Here is a 17411-nt window from a genome sequence, read left to right as displayed (position 1 = left end):
TATTAAAATATTAATAATGATAAGTATTTTATGAATAATTAAAAAGTCCTAAAACACACACACACAATGACGGCTGCAATGGACAGGCTGGGTATAGTTTACAAACCAAAAGGCTCAGAAGACTGTCAAAAATAAAAGATTATTAATTTACACTAACTATAAAATTACCAGTGGGCCAGGTTGCATGTCTCCTGATTATCGCCAAGTTCTAGAGGCTTCCGAGGAAGCCGAAGTCACGTCAGAGAGTGTGTTGGTGAGCTCTGAAGCAATGCAGTTGATTTTGTAAAAACTGTTTATGTCCGTGGGAGCCGGAATCAGCCGAGGGCCGTAAATGAGACACCCAAAGGTGTTCCCGGCTTAACACAAGCCATATTTGTTTCTTATCAGCAGAGACCCGATGAGGTGCATATGCCACCGGGCCATTTGGGTGTCCGGGCCCCTCCATGCTCTGGCTCTGCCCCCCCCCACGTCATCAGGGTCTCCAACCGCCAACTGGCAGAGAGAGACAGCCCGGGGGAAGCGAGCTGTGTCAACTGCCCCGGTGGGAAGGCGTCCCGTCCGTTCTGAGAACCGGCCACGTGCTGCATCGCGACGGAAGGGACAGCTGGGAGCCCCGGTTGCTTGGAGAAGCCAGGACCAAGAGGTGGCAGGTCCCAGCGGGGACTCACTGACTGCTGCTGCCTGAGGGTGATTTCAGGGCGTGGCCCCCTGCTACTGGGGACTCTGCCCCGGCTGGCTGTGCAGGCTGGGTGTAGGTGTGGGTGCTGTGATCGGGACCCTCTGTCGAGGGTGGGACAGGCAGGGCCACAAGAGTGGCCCTTGGGGAACGAGGCGTATGGCAGCTTGCAAGCCCTAAGTCACCTCCCCAGGGGACGATAGTCCACTGAAGGCACAGTGGCGGGAGAGTGGCCCGCCTGCCCGAGTGCCCAGAGGGTTGCCCACAGTGTCTCCTACTAAGACAGATCTGGGAGCCCTGTTTGCTGGCGAGGCCCCTGACCCTGTCAGGCTGCAAGGGGGTGCTGATTGTCACAGACTTGTAACGGCCGCCTCAGGGTGATTTTCAGGGCCGGGGACCCCTCTATGCTGGAGACTGTGCAGGTGGTACGGTCGGTCCCCAGCCCCACGGGCCCGGAGGGCCCCGTCTGCCCCAGGCCAGATGTGGGGGTGCACACGGGGCATGTGTGGGCCAGGAAGTGCCCCGGCAAGGGCCCTGACAAGGGTCAGGAGGGGTCGGGTCTCAGGAGGGTCTCTTGGAGGAGAAGGTGTGAGCCAGCTCACAACCCCTGACCTGTGCAGGCACTACTCCCCCCGAAGGCAGAGCTCGAGGGGAGCAGACTGCTTTGCCGGAGCCGGGCTGGGGGCGCTGGCCGCTGTGTCCTCTGATAAGAGGCACCCGGGAGAGACTAGCCGCGTGTCCCGGAGGACACAGCAGAGTCTGAGCGTGGGCACTCACTGTCACACGCGAATCTCCTCGGGCCCTGGCTCGCTATTTCATCCGTGCCCTCTGTGGACATCGAGGCGGCCTCCTCCCCAACGGTTCCAACAGGCCAGCGTCAGCTCTGCATTCTCTCCTTCGGTGACACCACTTAGGCTCCTGCCAGCTCCTGCTTCCGGGTGGGATCCACCCCTCTCTTCCAAGTGCTGTTACTTTGATCTGACGGGTTCTCAGGGGACTTGGCCGGGGATTAGGCCGAAATCCTAATGCAGAAATTAAGGGAGATTCAGAGTTCCTGTTGTGAAATTCCAACCCTTTCTGCTCTACGTTGGATACAACAGCTTTTCGGTGCAGGCAGCTCTAGGTTTCCAGCTCCTCTGGGGTGACGGGAACAGGGTACTGGCCTGTGGGGGAAATTGGGAGGACCTCATCTGATAAAGGGAGCTGAGCGAATGAAGGCGAGTCTCTTTGAGTCACAGGGTCGGTCCCCAAATGTGCGATAAGGCCTTTTCTTCTCTGCTCCGGAACCAGGTTGTCCCCGTCCCCACCCTAGGGAAGAGGCAGGAGGGTAGGGCTCTGGAAGGCACGGGGTCCTAAGTGCTGGCGGGGTCTCTGCTGCCCCAAAGGCCGTCGCTGACGCACCTGCTTCCCCGGGGCAGAAAAAAAAAGCACCTCACACATGAGCCAACGGTTGAGACGTTTAGACCGTGAGATCGACTTTATTAGGCGGCGTAAATGCAGGCACATTACAGGAGCTCAGAGTCTAAGGCTCGAGTTTTAGAATCAAGTGTCGATTCTCTCCTTACCAGCCTCGCGCGTCGCCTCAGACTTGCAGGTGCCAGTGTGTGAGAGGCTAAAATGAGAGGCACCATCTGACTGGCGTGAGGCACGGCCCCGGGCCTCTTCTTCCTTCTGGTCGCAGCCGCACAGCCGGCGCGTCTCCTGGGACCCGTTAGGACGCGTGTGTGCGCGCAGCGGCTTGATAGGCCGCAACCTCGCTGGCTGGTCACCAGAGCCGTTTTCTTCCAGGCGTTCAGGGGGTGCAACATGGTTTCCAGGTGCCACGAAAGGGTCTAGAATTCCAGGACGCTGCTCAGCTGCTGAAAGGACATGATGCCACCGAGGAGCAGGAGGGCGGCGAGGTGCGATGAATCGTCGTGGTCGTCCGAAGCGTGAGAAAAAGAGTTTAAAAGGTTCTAAGCTTTCCCCCCAAGTTCCATGCAACCATCCTGCGCCCTTCACGTTCTTTGCAGGCACAGAGATGGGGCCGGGCAACAGCCCGTGCTGCAAAGGGCACCGGGCTGGGCGAGGGGAGGCAGGAGAGGCCCCAGCCGGGATAGGGGGGCCGCTGTGCGGGCAAGGGGACGAGGGCCCATCTCCCCCGGCGGAGGGCCTGCAACACCCGGTAACTCCGGGCGACCACGGGAGCGCTTGGCTCTGGAGCAAGGCGTAGGCAGAGTTCAGACTCTTCCTGGGGGCAGAGCGGGGCTGTGGGTACGGCCTGCGGCTGGGGGGCTCAGGCCGGGCCGATCAGGGCCCAGGAGAAGTAAGAGCGCTTGGGGCCTGTGGGTCAAGCATCAGGTAGGCCAGACTGCTGTTCTGCAGAAAGAAGAAGCATGTACAGTGAGAAGGGAGCACGTCCAGAAGGAAGGCTTCATGCAAGCTCTAAACGGCTCAGAGAGAAGACTGGGTCCCAGAGAGGAAAGAGAGGTCACCGCCTTGCTCAGCCCCGTCGGCCCTTACCCGGCCCCACGGCACTGTTTCACCCGAGCAGGCCTGCATATCTACCCTGCACACAGAGCGGAGCTTTGGACCCCAGGGGCCGCGCCTGCATTTTTCTGGCTTCCTCCTTCCCTCCCCCAAAGACGCCCGCAGCTCGGGGCTGGTCTGCCAGCTGTCTGAGAAGACTCTGTCTCCCGGGCGTTGCCAGAGAGCCCCCTACCCCAGCCCCGTTCCCAAGGGTTCACCTCAAATAAGGGAGTCACACGGGTAGAAGGAGGAGGGACAGGCTCCCATAGTTTAAAGTCAGGGTGCGAGGGCTGGGGTCGTCTGGGACAATGACCCCTGAGTTCAGAGTCAGAACCCGACACTTTCGTTCTGCTCTATCATTTCCAAGCAATTTTTATGATTCTGGAAAGTCGCTTATCCTCTCTGACCCTCACTCTCTTCGTGTTTGATCTAAGGGTGTTGATCCAACCGTTTTTAAAACCTCCCTTGCTCTCACATCAATAGGTAGACGGTTTGGGATTTACCAATAATCAGTATCGTTATTGTTTCTATTTACGGCTGGAAGGCCTCACTCGTGTCCCTGGAAGAAAGCGTAAAGTGGGGGAGCGGCGTGGCAGCCGGGGTCTCACCCCCAGAGGGAGCCCCCCCCTGTCCTCCCCTCCCACCACGCTGGCCCGTCCACCCAGGACTGACCTTCACAGACCACAGCCACATCCTCTCTGTGGTTACAGTTGTGGTAGCCCCAGGACCTGTGCAGGCACTGCTCCAGGGACGGCTCCTTCCCCGAGCACTTGACGTCGTCCAGCCAGATGCGGCCGACCCCGGGGCCGAACCTTCTCCGGACTTTGACAGGCGGAGACAGGGGCTGCCCGCAGCCCAGCTGCCTGCACACCACCCGGTCTGCGTCTTGTCCCCAGCCGTCGTCGCAGACAGAGCCCCACTCGCCCTTGTGCAGCACCTCCAGCCTCCCCTCACAGTGGCTGCGTCCTCCTACCAGCTTCAAGGCAAAGGGATCTGCAGGTGTAGGAGGAACAGGGGGGTGGGCGGGAGGCAGGGAGGATGATGGGTAAGCTCCTCTGAGCCGGCACTCAGATCCCATCAGCACCTGAGACTCTCCATCCCCTTCTCTGGACCTGACCTTGCGGCCCTGGTCCCTTTCCTTCACCAGGATTTCCCACCTCCCCATCTAGTTTATTAAAATGTGACGTCAGTAGGGGCACCTGGGTGGCTCAGTCAGTTAAGCCTCTGACTTTGCCTCAAATCATGGTCTCAAGGTTCGTGGGTTTGAGCCCCGCGTCGGGCTCACTGCGTTCAGGGCAGAGCCTGCTTCGGATCTTCCGTCCCCCACTTTTGCTCTGTCTCTCTCTCAAAAATACACATTTTTTAAAAACGTGAAAAACTCTAACGTTACTAAATGACTTTCCACTAGTTTTTAAAAAATTGAAGAGCTCAACAATACCTGGAATGGTGTGCCCGTTCCTACTAAATAGAATTCAATATAATAATAGTTCATATGAATATAGTGTTTAAGATGGCTTAAAGCACCTCCATATACAAGGGCACATATTATTGTCTCCATTTTAACTTTTTTAATGTTTTATTTATTTTTGAGAGAGAGACAGAGACAGAGCATGAACAGGGGAGGAGCAGAGAGACCGGGAGATGCAGAATTTGACCGTTCCAGGCCCCAAGCCATCAGCACAGACCTGAACACGGGGCTCCAGTTCAAGAACCATGAGATCATAACCTGAGCCGAAGCTGGACGCTTAACCGACTGAGCCACCCAGACTCTCCAATTGTCTCCATTTTAAAAACAAGAGAATTGATGGGCAGCACAGCTAAGTAACTTTGTCACCGTCATCTGATGGATGACGGGTTCTCCGTGAGCCTTGGTGAAAGCGAATCCGATTGACCTAAATTCATGACTGAACCTGCCTCTGGACTCATAGGCATTACCTTCACATTCGACCCACACGTCCTCATTGTGGGTACAGTTGTGTTCCCAAACTTCAGAAAGGCAATCTTGAAGGCTCACTTCTTGTCCTGAGCATGACGCCTTTCTCTGCCAGATGGCCCCTTGGCCCTGGGTCGCTTTGTTGCAGCCTCTCCGGGTCAGGGTGGCCCGTCCACACCCCAGCTGCCGGCACACCACCTTGGCGGCTGCAAAGCTCCAGCCTGCTTGGCACACAGAGCTCCACTCCCCTTGGAACTTCACCTCCACTCGGCCCTGGCAGCGCCCGGGGCCATCGGCCAGCCTCACACTCTCCGGCCCTGTGGGGAAGCAAAGAGCAGGTGTCTGCTTACCCAACAACACGATCCTCCCAGAATAGAGCCCCACGGACACGTCCCTCTGCTCTTGGCGCTTAGTACGACGCATCTAGAGTGCTCAGCGTTGCCTCGTGGGTGCTTGTGGAAAGGATGGACAAGTGAGTCGATGGAGTGTCATTTTTCAGTTCCAAGTGAGTTAATTATTTCTGTAACGTTTTTAGTTTTTCAAGTTATTTTCACGTTCGTATTCTCATTTGTTCCTCCCAAGAGGCAAGCGGAGGCGTTGCATAGATTTTTACAAAATAAATGCAATAGTCACCTAACATTGTTTCCAAGACCAAAAGCTTTTGGGTTTGTTTTCAGCGTTTATCACCCAAGTATCGTGGGTTAGCGCTCCTGACCCTCCACCTCTCCAAGAAATAAGAACGAGATTCCAGCGTCAGGCAGCCTGAGTGGTTGTGTCCCTGGTTACAGTCTGCAGGGTGACAAAGAGAGGACACAGAGCAACCTAACCCTAACTGCCACCAAACCACAGTCTAATGGGGGGGAAGTGCACACAGAGAGGGGACTGTTAGCACACAGGAATCAAGTGTGTGGAGAGGGCGAAGAAATACGGCAACTATACATACATACACCAGGCTTGTGTGGGTTTCCTAGGAATGGCTCTCGTCCACGCTCCAGGTGGTGGACTCCTTGAGAGCTGGAAGAGCATGCATCATACTTTGCTTTTTTTCTAATGTTTATTTATTTCTGAGACAGAGAGAGACAGAGCATGAGCGGGGGAGGAGCAGAGAGCGAGCGCGAGACACAGAATCCGAAGCAGGCTCCAGGCTCTGAGCCATCAGCACAGAGCCCGATGCAGGGCTAGAACCCACAAACCGCGAGATCATGACCTGAGCTGAAGTCGGACACTTAATCAACTGAGCCACCCAGGCGCCCCTGTACTTTTTTTTTTTTAAGCACCAAAACCCGGGAACCATACATCGTACTTCACCGGCTCTTTTCTTCCCCATACCTCCCGCCAAGCTCCAGACACAGGTTATACTCTTGATCCAACATTTAGTGGTGGATGGATCTGTGCGTGCTCGTGTGTGTGTGTGTGTGTGTGTGTGTGTGTGCGCGTGCACGTGCACAAAGGGGAGAAGCAGCCCTTCACGTGGGCTGAAACTAAAGTGAATGCGGTACCTCAACCAAAGAGCACGGGCAATACTAAGTGAGGGTAGTGTTCACCTGCAGGGCCCACGATCAGGAAGAGGTGAGACATGAAGGGTGAGGAGCCAGTTAGCCGCGTGTCGCGTCCACAGTGGGCTCAGACAGGTGAACTGACCTGAGGGGCTGTGGGACTCACGCTCGCACACGACTCCCACATCCTCAACATGGGAGCATCCAATTGCATCTTCCCTCTCACACTGAGACAGGCTTTCTTCGATCCCATTGCATCTGAACGAGTGGATGAAGACTTTTTGGTCCTTTGGTGTCACTGGTCCATACACGGTGCCACTCATGGTCTTCCTGGCCGCCCCACAGCCCAGCTCCCGGCACAGCACGGCCACAGAGTCCATGTTCCAGTAGTCATCACACACGGTGACCCACTCGTCATCCTGCTGCAACTCCACACGACCTTCACAGCGGTGGTCACCTCCCACTAGCCGCACTCTGGAAAAAGACCCTGCAAAGGAACGGGAGCCTGGCTGGGCATCCGGAGGAGCCCGGAGAGGATGCAGGCATCTCAGGAAACTTCCATCACTGACAGAGGGTGTTTGGAAAGCTGGGGGATGGGAAAGGAGGGCTCAAAAGGGAAGGGGGGGGGGGAGAGGAGCTTCAGGACCTCATCCCTAAGCTCTGATTCTGCTCCCTTTTAATTTACCCTGCCAAGAAACTCCACGGCAAGACACCTACAAACACATGCTCACGTGGCCAGACGGTGGAAGCCCCAGGTCAGAACACAAACGTAGAGGTGTTCCCTGTTGCATTCTTTCTTCTTGACCCTGTCCTTCCCCATGGCCACCAGATGAGGCAGGATGTTTAGATATAATTTGGGCTGAACAACCTGACTCTCTCTCTCTCCCAATATCAACAATCTCCCCTACCTTGCTGCTCCCTATGACATCTTCCCATGTCCGAGAACACAGCTCAGAAGAATGCAGAGAGAAGTAGGCAAAGGGCCAAGCCTTTGCACATCTGAGCCTCGGTCATTAGTCCAGAGGGTTCCAGCAGCTGGGGTAGGAGGCAGCCTCCCCAGAGCCTCCAGATAATTTCTGAGGAATCCAGAACCTGTTTCTGCCTCCCGGCTACAACTCTGAGGGTGGAAAAGAATAACTGAAATCCTCTCCCTCTTCCAGTAAGACATAGACATAGAGTGATGGCTGTGGGGAGGACAGAGACGAGCTCATCAGGCAACACACTTTTATTGAGCACATACTATGTTCATGAACTCAAAGAACAGTGACCAACAAGACTGTCCACACTGCTGTCCTCAAGGACATTATATTTAAGACATCTGAGGCAACCCCAGCGGGTCTCCTGCAGCCTCCGAGTGACAACGTGGCACAGAAAAGCTGAGTCAGCCTTGCTTCCACGGGATGGGGCGGTTGACCTAGAGAGGTCTGGGGCACCTGGCGGGACCGCACGTGCCTGCTGGTCTGTGACCAACCAGGATGCGAGCATTGTCACCTATGACCACGTGGGACACGTGGGTGACCCAGGCACCTGCAGGAATGGAATATGACCTCGAAGGAGCAGATCTCCCACTGCCTCTGTGGCACACAAATCCTCTAGAACCTGCATTCAACCCCAGAAGACATGGCTGAGTGGGAAAGCTCTGAGCTGGCTGACTTCAAAGTGCTTTGGAAGTTGACCTTTGGTTTGCTCATTTGCTTTTGTGTCTCTCCTTTTCCTCCATGTGTCTTTTGAGGGAAGCAATGTGAGGCATGGAGGCTAGAGACAGAGATTTAAGTGTAACTACAAAACAACGAAGCAAGGTTTTCATTTTTGCACACCTAAGTTTGCAGCCTACAAATAAAGATAACCCTAGAGGAGTCGCCCAGAAACAGCATTTCATTGCAAGATTAGCGTTTAGACAGGCATTATTGTGTCCTCCGGGATGCTGGCTGCACACATTATCTGATTCTGAATTGTAAAATTCTGGCTCTAAGTGAGTTTTCCTTTCCACAGAAAGGAGGCGTAGAACACCTCCCAGGAAAGAAGAAATATGTAAGAAAGAAACAGTGTTAGTGTCCAAGAAACCCAACTGCGAAGAGATCTGAAAGCCAGGGAGAAGGGCTGGGGGACCATCGAGGCAGCTGCGTCCCCGGCAGTGTCCTCGACCTACTGTGTTGGCTGATGGCTCCAGAGCAGAACCCTGGGGTGGAGGGGGAGCGTCCCGGGCCATGGAAAGCTGGACAGCAGTGGTCCCTGTGCCAGCAGCACGAACAGCCCTGGAAGCCACAGGAAAAGGCCCGTGTAATCTGAGCGTCAGGCTGAGAACCCCAGGCAGCCCTCCAGAAGGAATCAAACTGCACCCTGCAGATGCGGGGTCCCTCTCTAGTAAAGAGGCTAGAGGCTAGTGGCTGCCCCTCTCTCACGAAGCCTCTACCGTCAAGACAAAGAACACGCAAGGGGTAATATCTAAGGAGCTGATAGTCCACGACCAACCGCCTAGAGTCTGGAGCATCAGTCTTCCTCTTGAGAGACCCATTCCCCTTGTATGTTGCCCAAGGACCCTCACTCGAGGGGCCGGTGGAGGCTGAAATCCAGCCCGCCTGCTGCCGGTCCAGCCACAGGCCGCATACAAGTTGACGCATTTCTAGTTCAAAGGAGCCATGCAGGCTGACACAGGGTCCTGCCAGTGGTAGAGCCCAGCAGGGCAAGAGGAAGCTCCTGACCCAGATATGCCCGCGAGGAGGTGAGGTGCTTTCCGAGCCCCAAACAAGGCCATCTGCTGCTTGGAGGTGCCCAAGAGTCTTGGGCCACAGAGGCCAAGTGGGAGGGAATCCCCTTTCGGGAAATGCCACCCGAATCCCTCCCAGGTTCTGGAGGTGGGAAGCCATCCACATAAGACTGAGTGGGCGGACTGAGAAACCAGGAAGGAAATCTACCAGGGCTGTATCGAATAGAGCCTCTCTCCATGCCCCAGGAAGCTTCAAATTTTCCATCGCTGGAGCTTGGAGCCCCCCACCCCCCCGCCTCTCAAAGACCTCAAAAAGTCTTACCTAAAATGCCAGGTCCAGTGTAAATGGCTGGGGAGAGAAGAAGGAAGTTGAGTGAGATCATACAGTCCATTTCCAAGGCTTTGTTCAAACAACACGACTGTCTAGAAATTTTTTGCTAGACTTTGTGGGGCAGCTAAAGTGTGGGTACAGAGCCTCCAGACTCGGTCCTGTGGGGACCTTCCCCTGCAAGGACACACGGACAGTGGCTGGGAACCACAAAGACCGGTCTGCCACAGCCAATCATGTTCCCCGAACATGCAACGTTGGCTCTGCCCCAGGGGTGTTGTGCAGCCTCTGGGCTCCACAGGAAGAGGTGTCAGAGGTCCCCGGAACGGGCTCTGGTGCAGAAGGCAGCGACACCACCACGGCAGCTCAGAGCGGGGGAAATGGGAGGGATCGTCTACGTTCACTGGCGCTGCATTGGGACCACAGCCAGCGTACTGTTTCTGTAAAGGGCCAGATCGCAAATAACCTGGGCTTTGTAGCCACACGGTCTCTGTCACCACTACTCAACCTTGTCACTGTAGCGTGAGAGTTGCCATGTCCGAACGAGCACAAAGAGCATGGCCATGTCGCAACCAACCTTTGTTCATAGACTCTGAGATTCAGACTTCGGTGCACAAAATATCATTCTTCTTTGGATATTTTTTCCCACCGTTGAAAAATGTAAACACCACCCTTAGCTTGGAGGCTGTTTGCCGGCCCCCGGGGGCTCAACAGGTCAGAAAGCAGCTCTGTATTTGCTTCCCAATCCCCAGCCTTAAGCACCGGCACGTCTTAGGACATCATAGTTTCTTCCCGCAGGACCTCTGGGTGGCCGGGATCCTCCACGCATTGGGCTCCCTTCTAATGCTGCCAAGAGTCCTGAACCCTGTGTCCACCTGTGGTCCCCGAGTGGTCCCCAAGGCCCTAGGCATTCTGCAGTGCAGAACAGTTTTTCCCTCCCCACATCTTGTGGAATGTTTGTGAAGGAGCTAATATCTTTGGTCTAGAGCCTTTCGGGCAGATCCAAGAATTTCATTGGCTTGTTCTGGACTATTTGCCAAGTAGTTTCTTAACAACCCTAAGCCCTTGGCCTTCAGGATGTGGCCGCTTGTCCGCAGCTGTCTAAAACTCCAGATCATCGATGCGGGGCTAGAACCCACAAACCGCGAGATCATGACCTGAGCTGAAGTCGGACACTTAATCAATTGAGCCACCCAGGAGCCCCTGTACTTTTTTTTTTTTTTTAGCACCAAAACCCGGGAACCATACATCGTACTTCACCGGCTCTTTTCTTCCCCATACCTCCCGCCAAGCTCCAGACACAGGTTATACTCTTGATCCAACATTTAGTGGTGGATGGATCTGTGCGTGCTCGTGTGTGTGTGTGTGTGTGTGTGTGTGTGTGCGCGTGCACGTGCACAAAGGGGAGAAGCAGCCCTTCACGTGGGCTGAAACTAAAGTGAATGCGGTACCTCAACCAAAGAGCACGGGCAATACTAAGTGAGGGTAGTGTTCACCTGCAGGGCCCACGATCAGGAAGAGGTGAGACACGAAGGGTGAGGAGCCAGTTAGCCACGTGTCACGTCCACAGTGGGCTCAGACAGGTGAACTGGCCTGAGGGGCTGTGGGACTCACCCTCGCACACGGCTCCCGCATCCTCATCATGGGAGCATCCGATTGCATCTTCCCTCTCACACTGAGACAGGCTTTCTTCGATCCCATTGCATCTGAACAGGTGGATGAAGACTTTTTGGTCCTTTGGTGTCACTGGTCCATACATGGTGCCACTCATGGTCTTCCTGGCCGCCCCACAGCCCAGCTCCCGGCACAGCACGGCCACAGAGTCCATGTTCCAGTAGTCATCACACACGGTGACCCACTCGTCATCCTGCTGCAACTCCACACGACCTTCACAGCGGTGGTCGCCTCCCACTAGCCGCACTCTGGAAAAAGACCCTGCAAAGGAACGGGAGCCTGGCTGGGCATCCGGAGGAGCCCGCAGAGGATGCAGGCATCTCAGGAAACTTCCATCACTGACAGAGGGTGTTTGGACAGCTGGGGGATGGGAAAGGAGGGCTCAAAAGGGAAGGGGGGGGGGGAGAGGAGCTTCAGGACCTCATCCCTAAGCTCTGATTCTGCTCCCTTTGAATTTACCCTGCCAAGAAACTCCACGGCAAGACACCTACAAACACATGCTCACGTGGCCAGACGGTGGAAGCCCCAGGTCAGAACACAAACGTAGAGGTGTTCCCTGTTGCATTCTTTCTTCTTGACCCTGTCCTTCCCCATGGCCACCAGATGAGGCAGGATGTTTAGATATAATTTGGGCTGAACAACCTGACTCTCTCTCTCTCTCCCAATATCAACGATCTCCCCTACCTTGCTGCTCCCTATGACATCTTCCCATGTCCGAGAACACAGCTCAGAAGAATGCAGAGAGAAGTAGGCAAAGGGCCAAGCCTTTGCACATCTGAGCCTCGGTCATTAGTCCAGAGGGTTCCAGCAGCCGGGGTAGGAGGCAGCCTCCCCAGTGCCTCTAGATAATTTCTGAGGAATCCAGAACCTGTTTCTGCCTCCCGGCTACAACTCTGAGGGTGGAAAAGAATAACTGAAATCCTCTCCCTCTTCCAGTAAGACATAGACATAGAGTGATGGCTGTGGGGAGGACAGAGACGAGCTCATCAGGCAACACACTTTTATTGAGCACATACTATGTTCATGAACTCAAAGAACAGTGACCAACAGGACTGTCCACACTGCTGTCCTCAAGGACATTATATTTAAGACATCTGAGGCAACCCAGCGGGTCTCCTGCAGCCTCCGAGTGACAACGTGGCACAGAAAAGCTGAGTCAGCCTTGCTTCCACGGGATGGGGCGGTTGACCTAGAGAGGTCTGGGGCACCTGGCGGGACCGCACGTGCCTGCTGGTCTGTGACCAACCAGGATGCGAGCATTGTCACCTGTGACCACGTGGGACACGTGGGTGACCCAGGCACCTGCAGGAATGGAATATGACCTCGAAGGAGCAGATCTCCCACTGCCTCTGCGGCACACAAATCCTCTAGAACCTGCATTCAACCCCAGAAGACATGGCTGAGTGGGAAAGCTCTGAGCTGGCTGACTTCAAAGTGCTTTGGAAGTTGACCTTTGGTTTGCTCATTTGCTTTTGTGTCTCTCCTTTTCCTCCATGTGTCTTTTGAGGGAAGCAATGTGAGGCATGGAGGCTAGAGACAGAGATTTAAGTGTAACTACAAAACAACGAAGCAAGGTTTTCATTTTTGCACACCTAAGTTTGCAGCCTACAAATAAAGATAACCCTAGAGGAGTCGCCCAGAAACAGCATTTCATTGCAAGATTAGCGTTTAGACAGGCATTATTGTGTCCTCCGGGATGCTGGCTGCACACATTATCTGATTCTGAATTGTAAAATTCTGGCTCTAAGTGAGTTTTCCTTTCCACAGAAAGGAGGCGTAGAACACCTCCCAGGAAAGAAGAAATATGTAAGAAAGAAACAGTGTTAGTGTCCAAGAAACCCAACTGCGAAGAGATCTGAAAGCCAGGGAGAAGGGCTGGGGGACCATCGAGGCAGCTGCGTCCCCGGCAGTGTCCTCGACCTACTGTGTTGGCTGATGGCTCCAGAGCAGAACCCTGGGGTGGAGGGGGAGCGTCCCGGGCCATGGAAAGCTGGACAGCAGTGGTCCTTGTGCCAGCAGCACGAACAGCCCTGGAAGCCACAGGAAAAGGCCCGTGTAATCTGAGCGTCAGGCTGAGAACCCCAGGCAGCCCTCCAGAAGGAATCAAACTGCACCCTGCAGATGCGGGGTCCCTCTCTAGTAAAGAGGCTAGAGGCTAGTGGCTGTCCCTCTCTCGCGAAGCCTCTACCGTCAAGACAAAGAACACGCAAGGGGTAATATCTAAGGAGCTGATAGTCCACGACCAACCGCCTAGAGTCTGGAGCATCAGTCTTCCTCTTGAGAGACCCATTCCCCTCGTATGTTGCCCAAGGACCCTCACTCGAGGGGCCGGTGGAGGCTGAAATCCAGCCCGCCTGCTGCCGGTCCAGCCACAGGCCGCATACAAGTTGACGCATTTCTAGTTCAAAGGAGCCATGCAGGCTGACACAGGGTCCCGCCAGTGGTAGAGCCCAGCAGGGCAAGAGGAAGCTCCTGACCCAGATATGCCCGCGAGGAGGTGAGGTGCTTTCCGAGCCCCAAACAAGGCCACCTGCTGCTTGGAGGTGCCCAAGAGTCTTGGGCCACAGAGGCCAAGTGGGAGGGAATCCCCTTTCAGGAAATGCCACCCGAATCCCTCCCAGGTTCTGGAGGTGGGAAGCCATCCACATAAGACTGAGTGGGCGGACTGAGAAACCGGGAAGGAAATCTACCAGGGCTGTATCGAATAGAGCCTCTCTCCGTGCCCCAGGAAGCTTCAAATTTTCCATCGCTGGAGCTTGGAGCCCCCCACCCCCCCGCCTCTCAAAGACCTCAAAAAGTCTTACCTAAAATGCCAGGTCCAGTGTAAATGGCTGGGGAGAGAAGAAGGAAGTTGAGTGAGGTCATACAGTCCATTTCCAAGGCTTTGTTCAAACAACACGACTGTCTAGAAATTTTTTGCTAGACTTTGTGGGGCAGCTAAAGTGTGGGTACAGAGCCTCCAGACTCGGTCCTGTGGGGACCTTCCCCTGCAAGGACACACGGACAGTGGCTGGGAACCACAAAGACCGGTCTGCCACAGCCCATCATGTTCCCCGAACACGCAACGTTGGCTCTGCCCCAGGGGTGTTGTGCAGCCTCTGGGCTCCACAGGAAGAGGTATCAGAGGTCCCCGGAATGGGCTCTGGTGCAGAAGGCAGCGACACCACCACGGCAGCTCAGAGCGGGGGAAATGGGAGGGATCGTCTACGTTCACTGGCGCTGCATTGGGACCACAGCCAGCGTACTGTTTCTGTAAAGGGCCAGATCGCAAATAACCTGGGCTTTGTAGCCACACGGTCTCTGTCACCACTACTCAACCTTGTCACTGTAGCGTGAGAGTTGCCATGTCCGAACGAGCACAAAGAGCATGGCCATGTCGCAACCAACCTTTGTTCATAGACTCCGAGATTCAGACTTCGGTGCACAAAATATCATTCTTCTTTGGATATTTTTTCCCACCGTTGAAAAATGTAAACACCATCCTTAGCTTGGAGGCTGTTTGCCGGCCCCCGGGGGCTCAACAGGTCGGAAAGCAGCTCTGTATTTGCTTCCCAATCCCCAGCCTTAAGCACCGGCACGTCTTAGGACATCATAGTTTCTTCCCGCAGGACCTCTGGGTGGCCGGGATCCTCCACGCATTGGGCTCCCTTCTAATGCTGCCAAGAGTCCTGAACCCTGTGTCCACCTGTGGTCCCCGAGTGGTCCCCGAGGCCCTAGGCATTCTGCAGTGCAGAACAGTTTTTCCCTCCCCACATCTTGTGGAATGTTGGTGAAGGAGCTAATATCTTTGGTCTAGAGCCTTTCGGGCAGATCCAAGAATTTCATTGGCTTGTTCTGGACTATTTGCCAAGTAGTTTCTTAACAACCCTAAGCCCTTGGCCTTCAGGATGTGGCCGCTTGTCCGCAGCTGTCTGTCTAAAACTGCAGATCGTATCACACGTAACCCCCCACATCTCCAGTAAAGAGCACGAAGCATGTGCACACGGAGAGGAAACTGAGCGTGTCGACCCTGACATGCAGGTGTGAAAGTGACAGAGCCCAAGAGTGACTTGAAAACTCTGGGGCAGAGTAGACGACTCTTGGGGACCGGACCGGAGAGGCTTCACCAAGGAGGTGGGGCCGAAGGAAAGTCGGGAAGACAGGGTAGGATGCATGTGATGGGCCGGCCCGCTCTTGGGTGATACAGGGGACACAATGGAGTTTAGGAGAGTGGCCAGCATCCTGTACAGAGCACATCGATGCCTGGTTGAGAGCCCAGTGCAAGCTCCAGTGATGCACCAGAACATCAAGACAATACAAAGTGGGTAAGATTGGGATGCCTGGTGGCCCAGGCAGTTGGGCATCCAACTCATGATTTCAGCTTAGGTCATGATCTCGCGGCCCATGAGTCTGAGCCCTGCATCTGAGTAGAGGCTGCTTGGGATCCCCTCTCTCTCTCCCTCTCTCTCTCCATCTCTCCCTCTCTCTCTCCAAATGAATAAATAAAACTTAAAAATGGGTGTGATTAGTTAGGGAAGGGACCTCGTAGGCATTGTTGGATGCCCCAAGCTTCTTAATTCGTGAAAAGTCTCCCACAGGCCTCTAGAGAACATAATATTCTCCTCATTCCATAGATGAAAACAAGATTCCAGAGAGAGAGGGTAACTGAACAATTCAGACAGCCAAGAAATCAAAGGACGAAAATTGAAACCCGGGTCCCTTTGACTCCAAAATCCCATTTACTGTGAATGAATCTGGATGATAAGAAACTGGGAAACCCCGCATGAAACACTTTTTGGAGGAAACTGGACAGCGTGGTCTGTGGAAGGTGTTTGCCTGTGGTTCTACTTCCTTTTCTTCCCCCACCTGCTGCTACGCATGGTTCACTTGTCTTTTTCAAAAAAAAAAAAAGAGTACATTTGGGGAAATTTATGCAACAGGGGAAATGATAGACTATTATAAATTTGTCAGGGCAAATAGAAAGTAATAGGAAAAAAAATAAAACCTCTGGGGATCACAGTGGATTCTAAATTGGGTGTGGACTGAGTGGCTTTGGGTTTAGAACACTGTTGGACACAGAAGGGGCAGGAGAGCAGAAGTCACTCCTTGAGAGGGAGTGGGACCAGCTGGGCAGGGGGTTCTGGGGAGATCTGAAGCCTCAGCCAGCAGGGCCCGAGATACTCACCAAGGATTAGGGAGAAGAGTAGCGCCATGAGCCAGGCGACGGGAGAGGCTGAGCTGGAATCCGAGGCCGCGAGGAGGCCCCAGGGCAGCAACGGAGAGTTCTGGGCAACAAGTGCACCGCGGGACAGAGGTCTTGTCTGCAGCAAGAGCATTATCAGGTGACCAGAAGCCAATGGGCTCAGGGGGCAGAGCTGGTGGAGCCGGGCTTGCTGAGCTCAGCGTATCCCCAGAGGAAGGGAGGTGGCCGGAACTGGCAGAAAGATAGCAAAAACAGAAGGAAACTACAAAACCCCCAAGCTGCCCTGACTTGGTTCTGCTCTAATCTCAGCTCCAACCACCTCTGCTTCAGACCCTTCACTGCGTAACCACGGCAATCAGCTCCCGCAAGGGCAGGCGGGGACCAAGAGTAGGGCCATTTCACCTGCTAAGATCAGGCAACCCTTGACCTCCATGTGGGGTTCGTGGGGGTGACAGACCAACTTTGATTCCCTCGCCCCAGATGGAAGCACCAGGAGAATAGAGAAGGAGAGTAGAGTGAATCCAGACTTGCCCTTGGAGGCGCCACGATTCAGAGTCAAGGCGTCAATCTCTGCAGCCGAGGCTCCTTTTCCTTCAAGCCAGCCATTCCGGCACAGAGCAGAGGGCTTAGTACACGGATCTGCTCTTCTCTACCTGTCCTGGTTCATGCCCATCTTTGGAAGCCGAGCAAAAAAGAGGTCATGAAATCAAGTCACTCCTAAGACCAGGATGTGATAGACAGCAGTTGAGTAGCAAGATCCCTGGTCTCCCCAGCCTCCCGCCTTGCTATCGAGCACAGCCGCGTGTCCAGAGCTGTTCAACGCTGGACTACGGAGTGCTCAGCTGCGTAGGTCGGCGTCACTCCTGTCGCTGCTTCTCTGAAATGTCCACGTCACTCCGCACAAAGC

General features: G+C 54.6%; 1 protein-coding gene across 5 annotated transcripts; it reads right to left on the bottom strand.

The window, feature by feature from the left end:
* Positions 1-2126: 2126 nt before the first annotated feature.
* On the bottom strand, positions 2127-16653 carry CD5L (CD5 molecule like). 5 transcript variants are annotated; one of them, XM_045048844.1, is made up of 8 exons: positions 16487-16653; positions 14127-14153; positions 11263-11583; positions 9643-9669; positions 6759-7100; positions 5120-5434; positions 3857-4177; positions 2127-3034 (listed from the first exon to the last, which is right to left on the bottom strand). In XM_045048844.1, exons 1-8 carry the CDS (start codon positions 16635-16637, stop codon positions 3006-3008), a joined length of 1533 nt encoding a protein of 510 aa, XP_044904779.1. In that variant the 5' UTR covers positions 16638-16653; the 3' UTR covers positions 2127-3005. The 5 variants fall into 5 exon arrangements, with proteins under 5 accessions (XP_044904779.1, XP_044904780.1, XP_044904782.1 ...); XM_045048845.1 differs by having other exon boundaries at positions 6780-7100; XM_045048847.1 differs by lacking the exon at positions 6759-7100 and having other exon boundaries at positions 16487-16652.
* Positions 16654-17411: the final 758 nt, after the last annotated feature.

Source organism: Felis catus, chromosome F1 (assembly GCF_018350175.1).
Source record: "Felis catus isolate Fca126 chromosome F1, F.catus_Fca126_mat1.0, whole genome shotgun sequence".
In the NCBI taxonomy this organism is placed as follows: Eukaryota; Metazoa; Chordata; class Mammalia; order Carnivora; family Felidae; genus Felis; species Felis catus.
Note: the sequence above shows the minus strand (reverse complement) of the source record. Positions and strands in the feature narration are given on the sequence as shown.

Excerpts from the sequence above, each read along its gene's own strand:
- CD5L (XM_045048844.1), bottom strand. The coding sequence starts at position 16,637 with ATGCTCTTGCTGCAGACAAGACCTCTGTCCCGCGGTGCACTTGTTGCC. Across the intron at positions 4,178-5,119 it reads CGTGTGGGTCGAATGTGAAG|ATCCCTTTGCCTTGAAGCTG; the intron begins GTAATGCCTATG and ends CTACACCTGCAG. Across the intron at positions 3,035-3,856 it reads TGTGGCTGTGGTCTGTGAAG|AACAGCAGTCTGGCCTACCT; the intron begins GTCAGTCCTGGG and ends TTCTTTCTGCAG.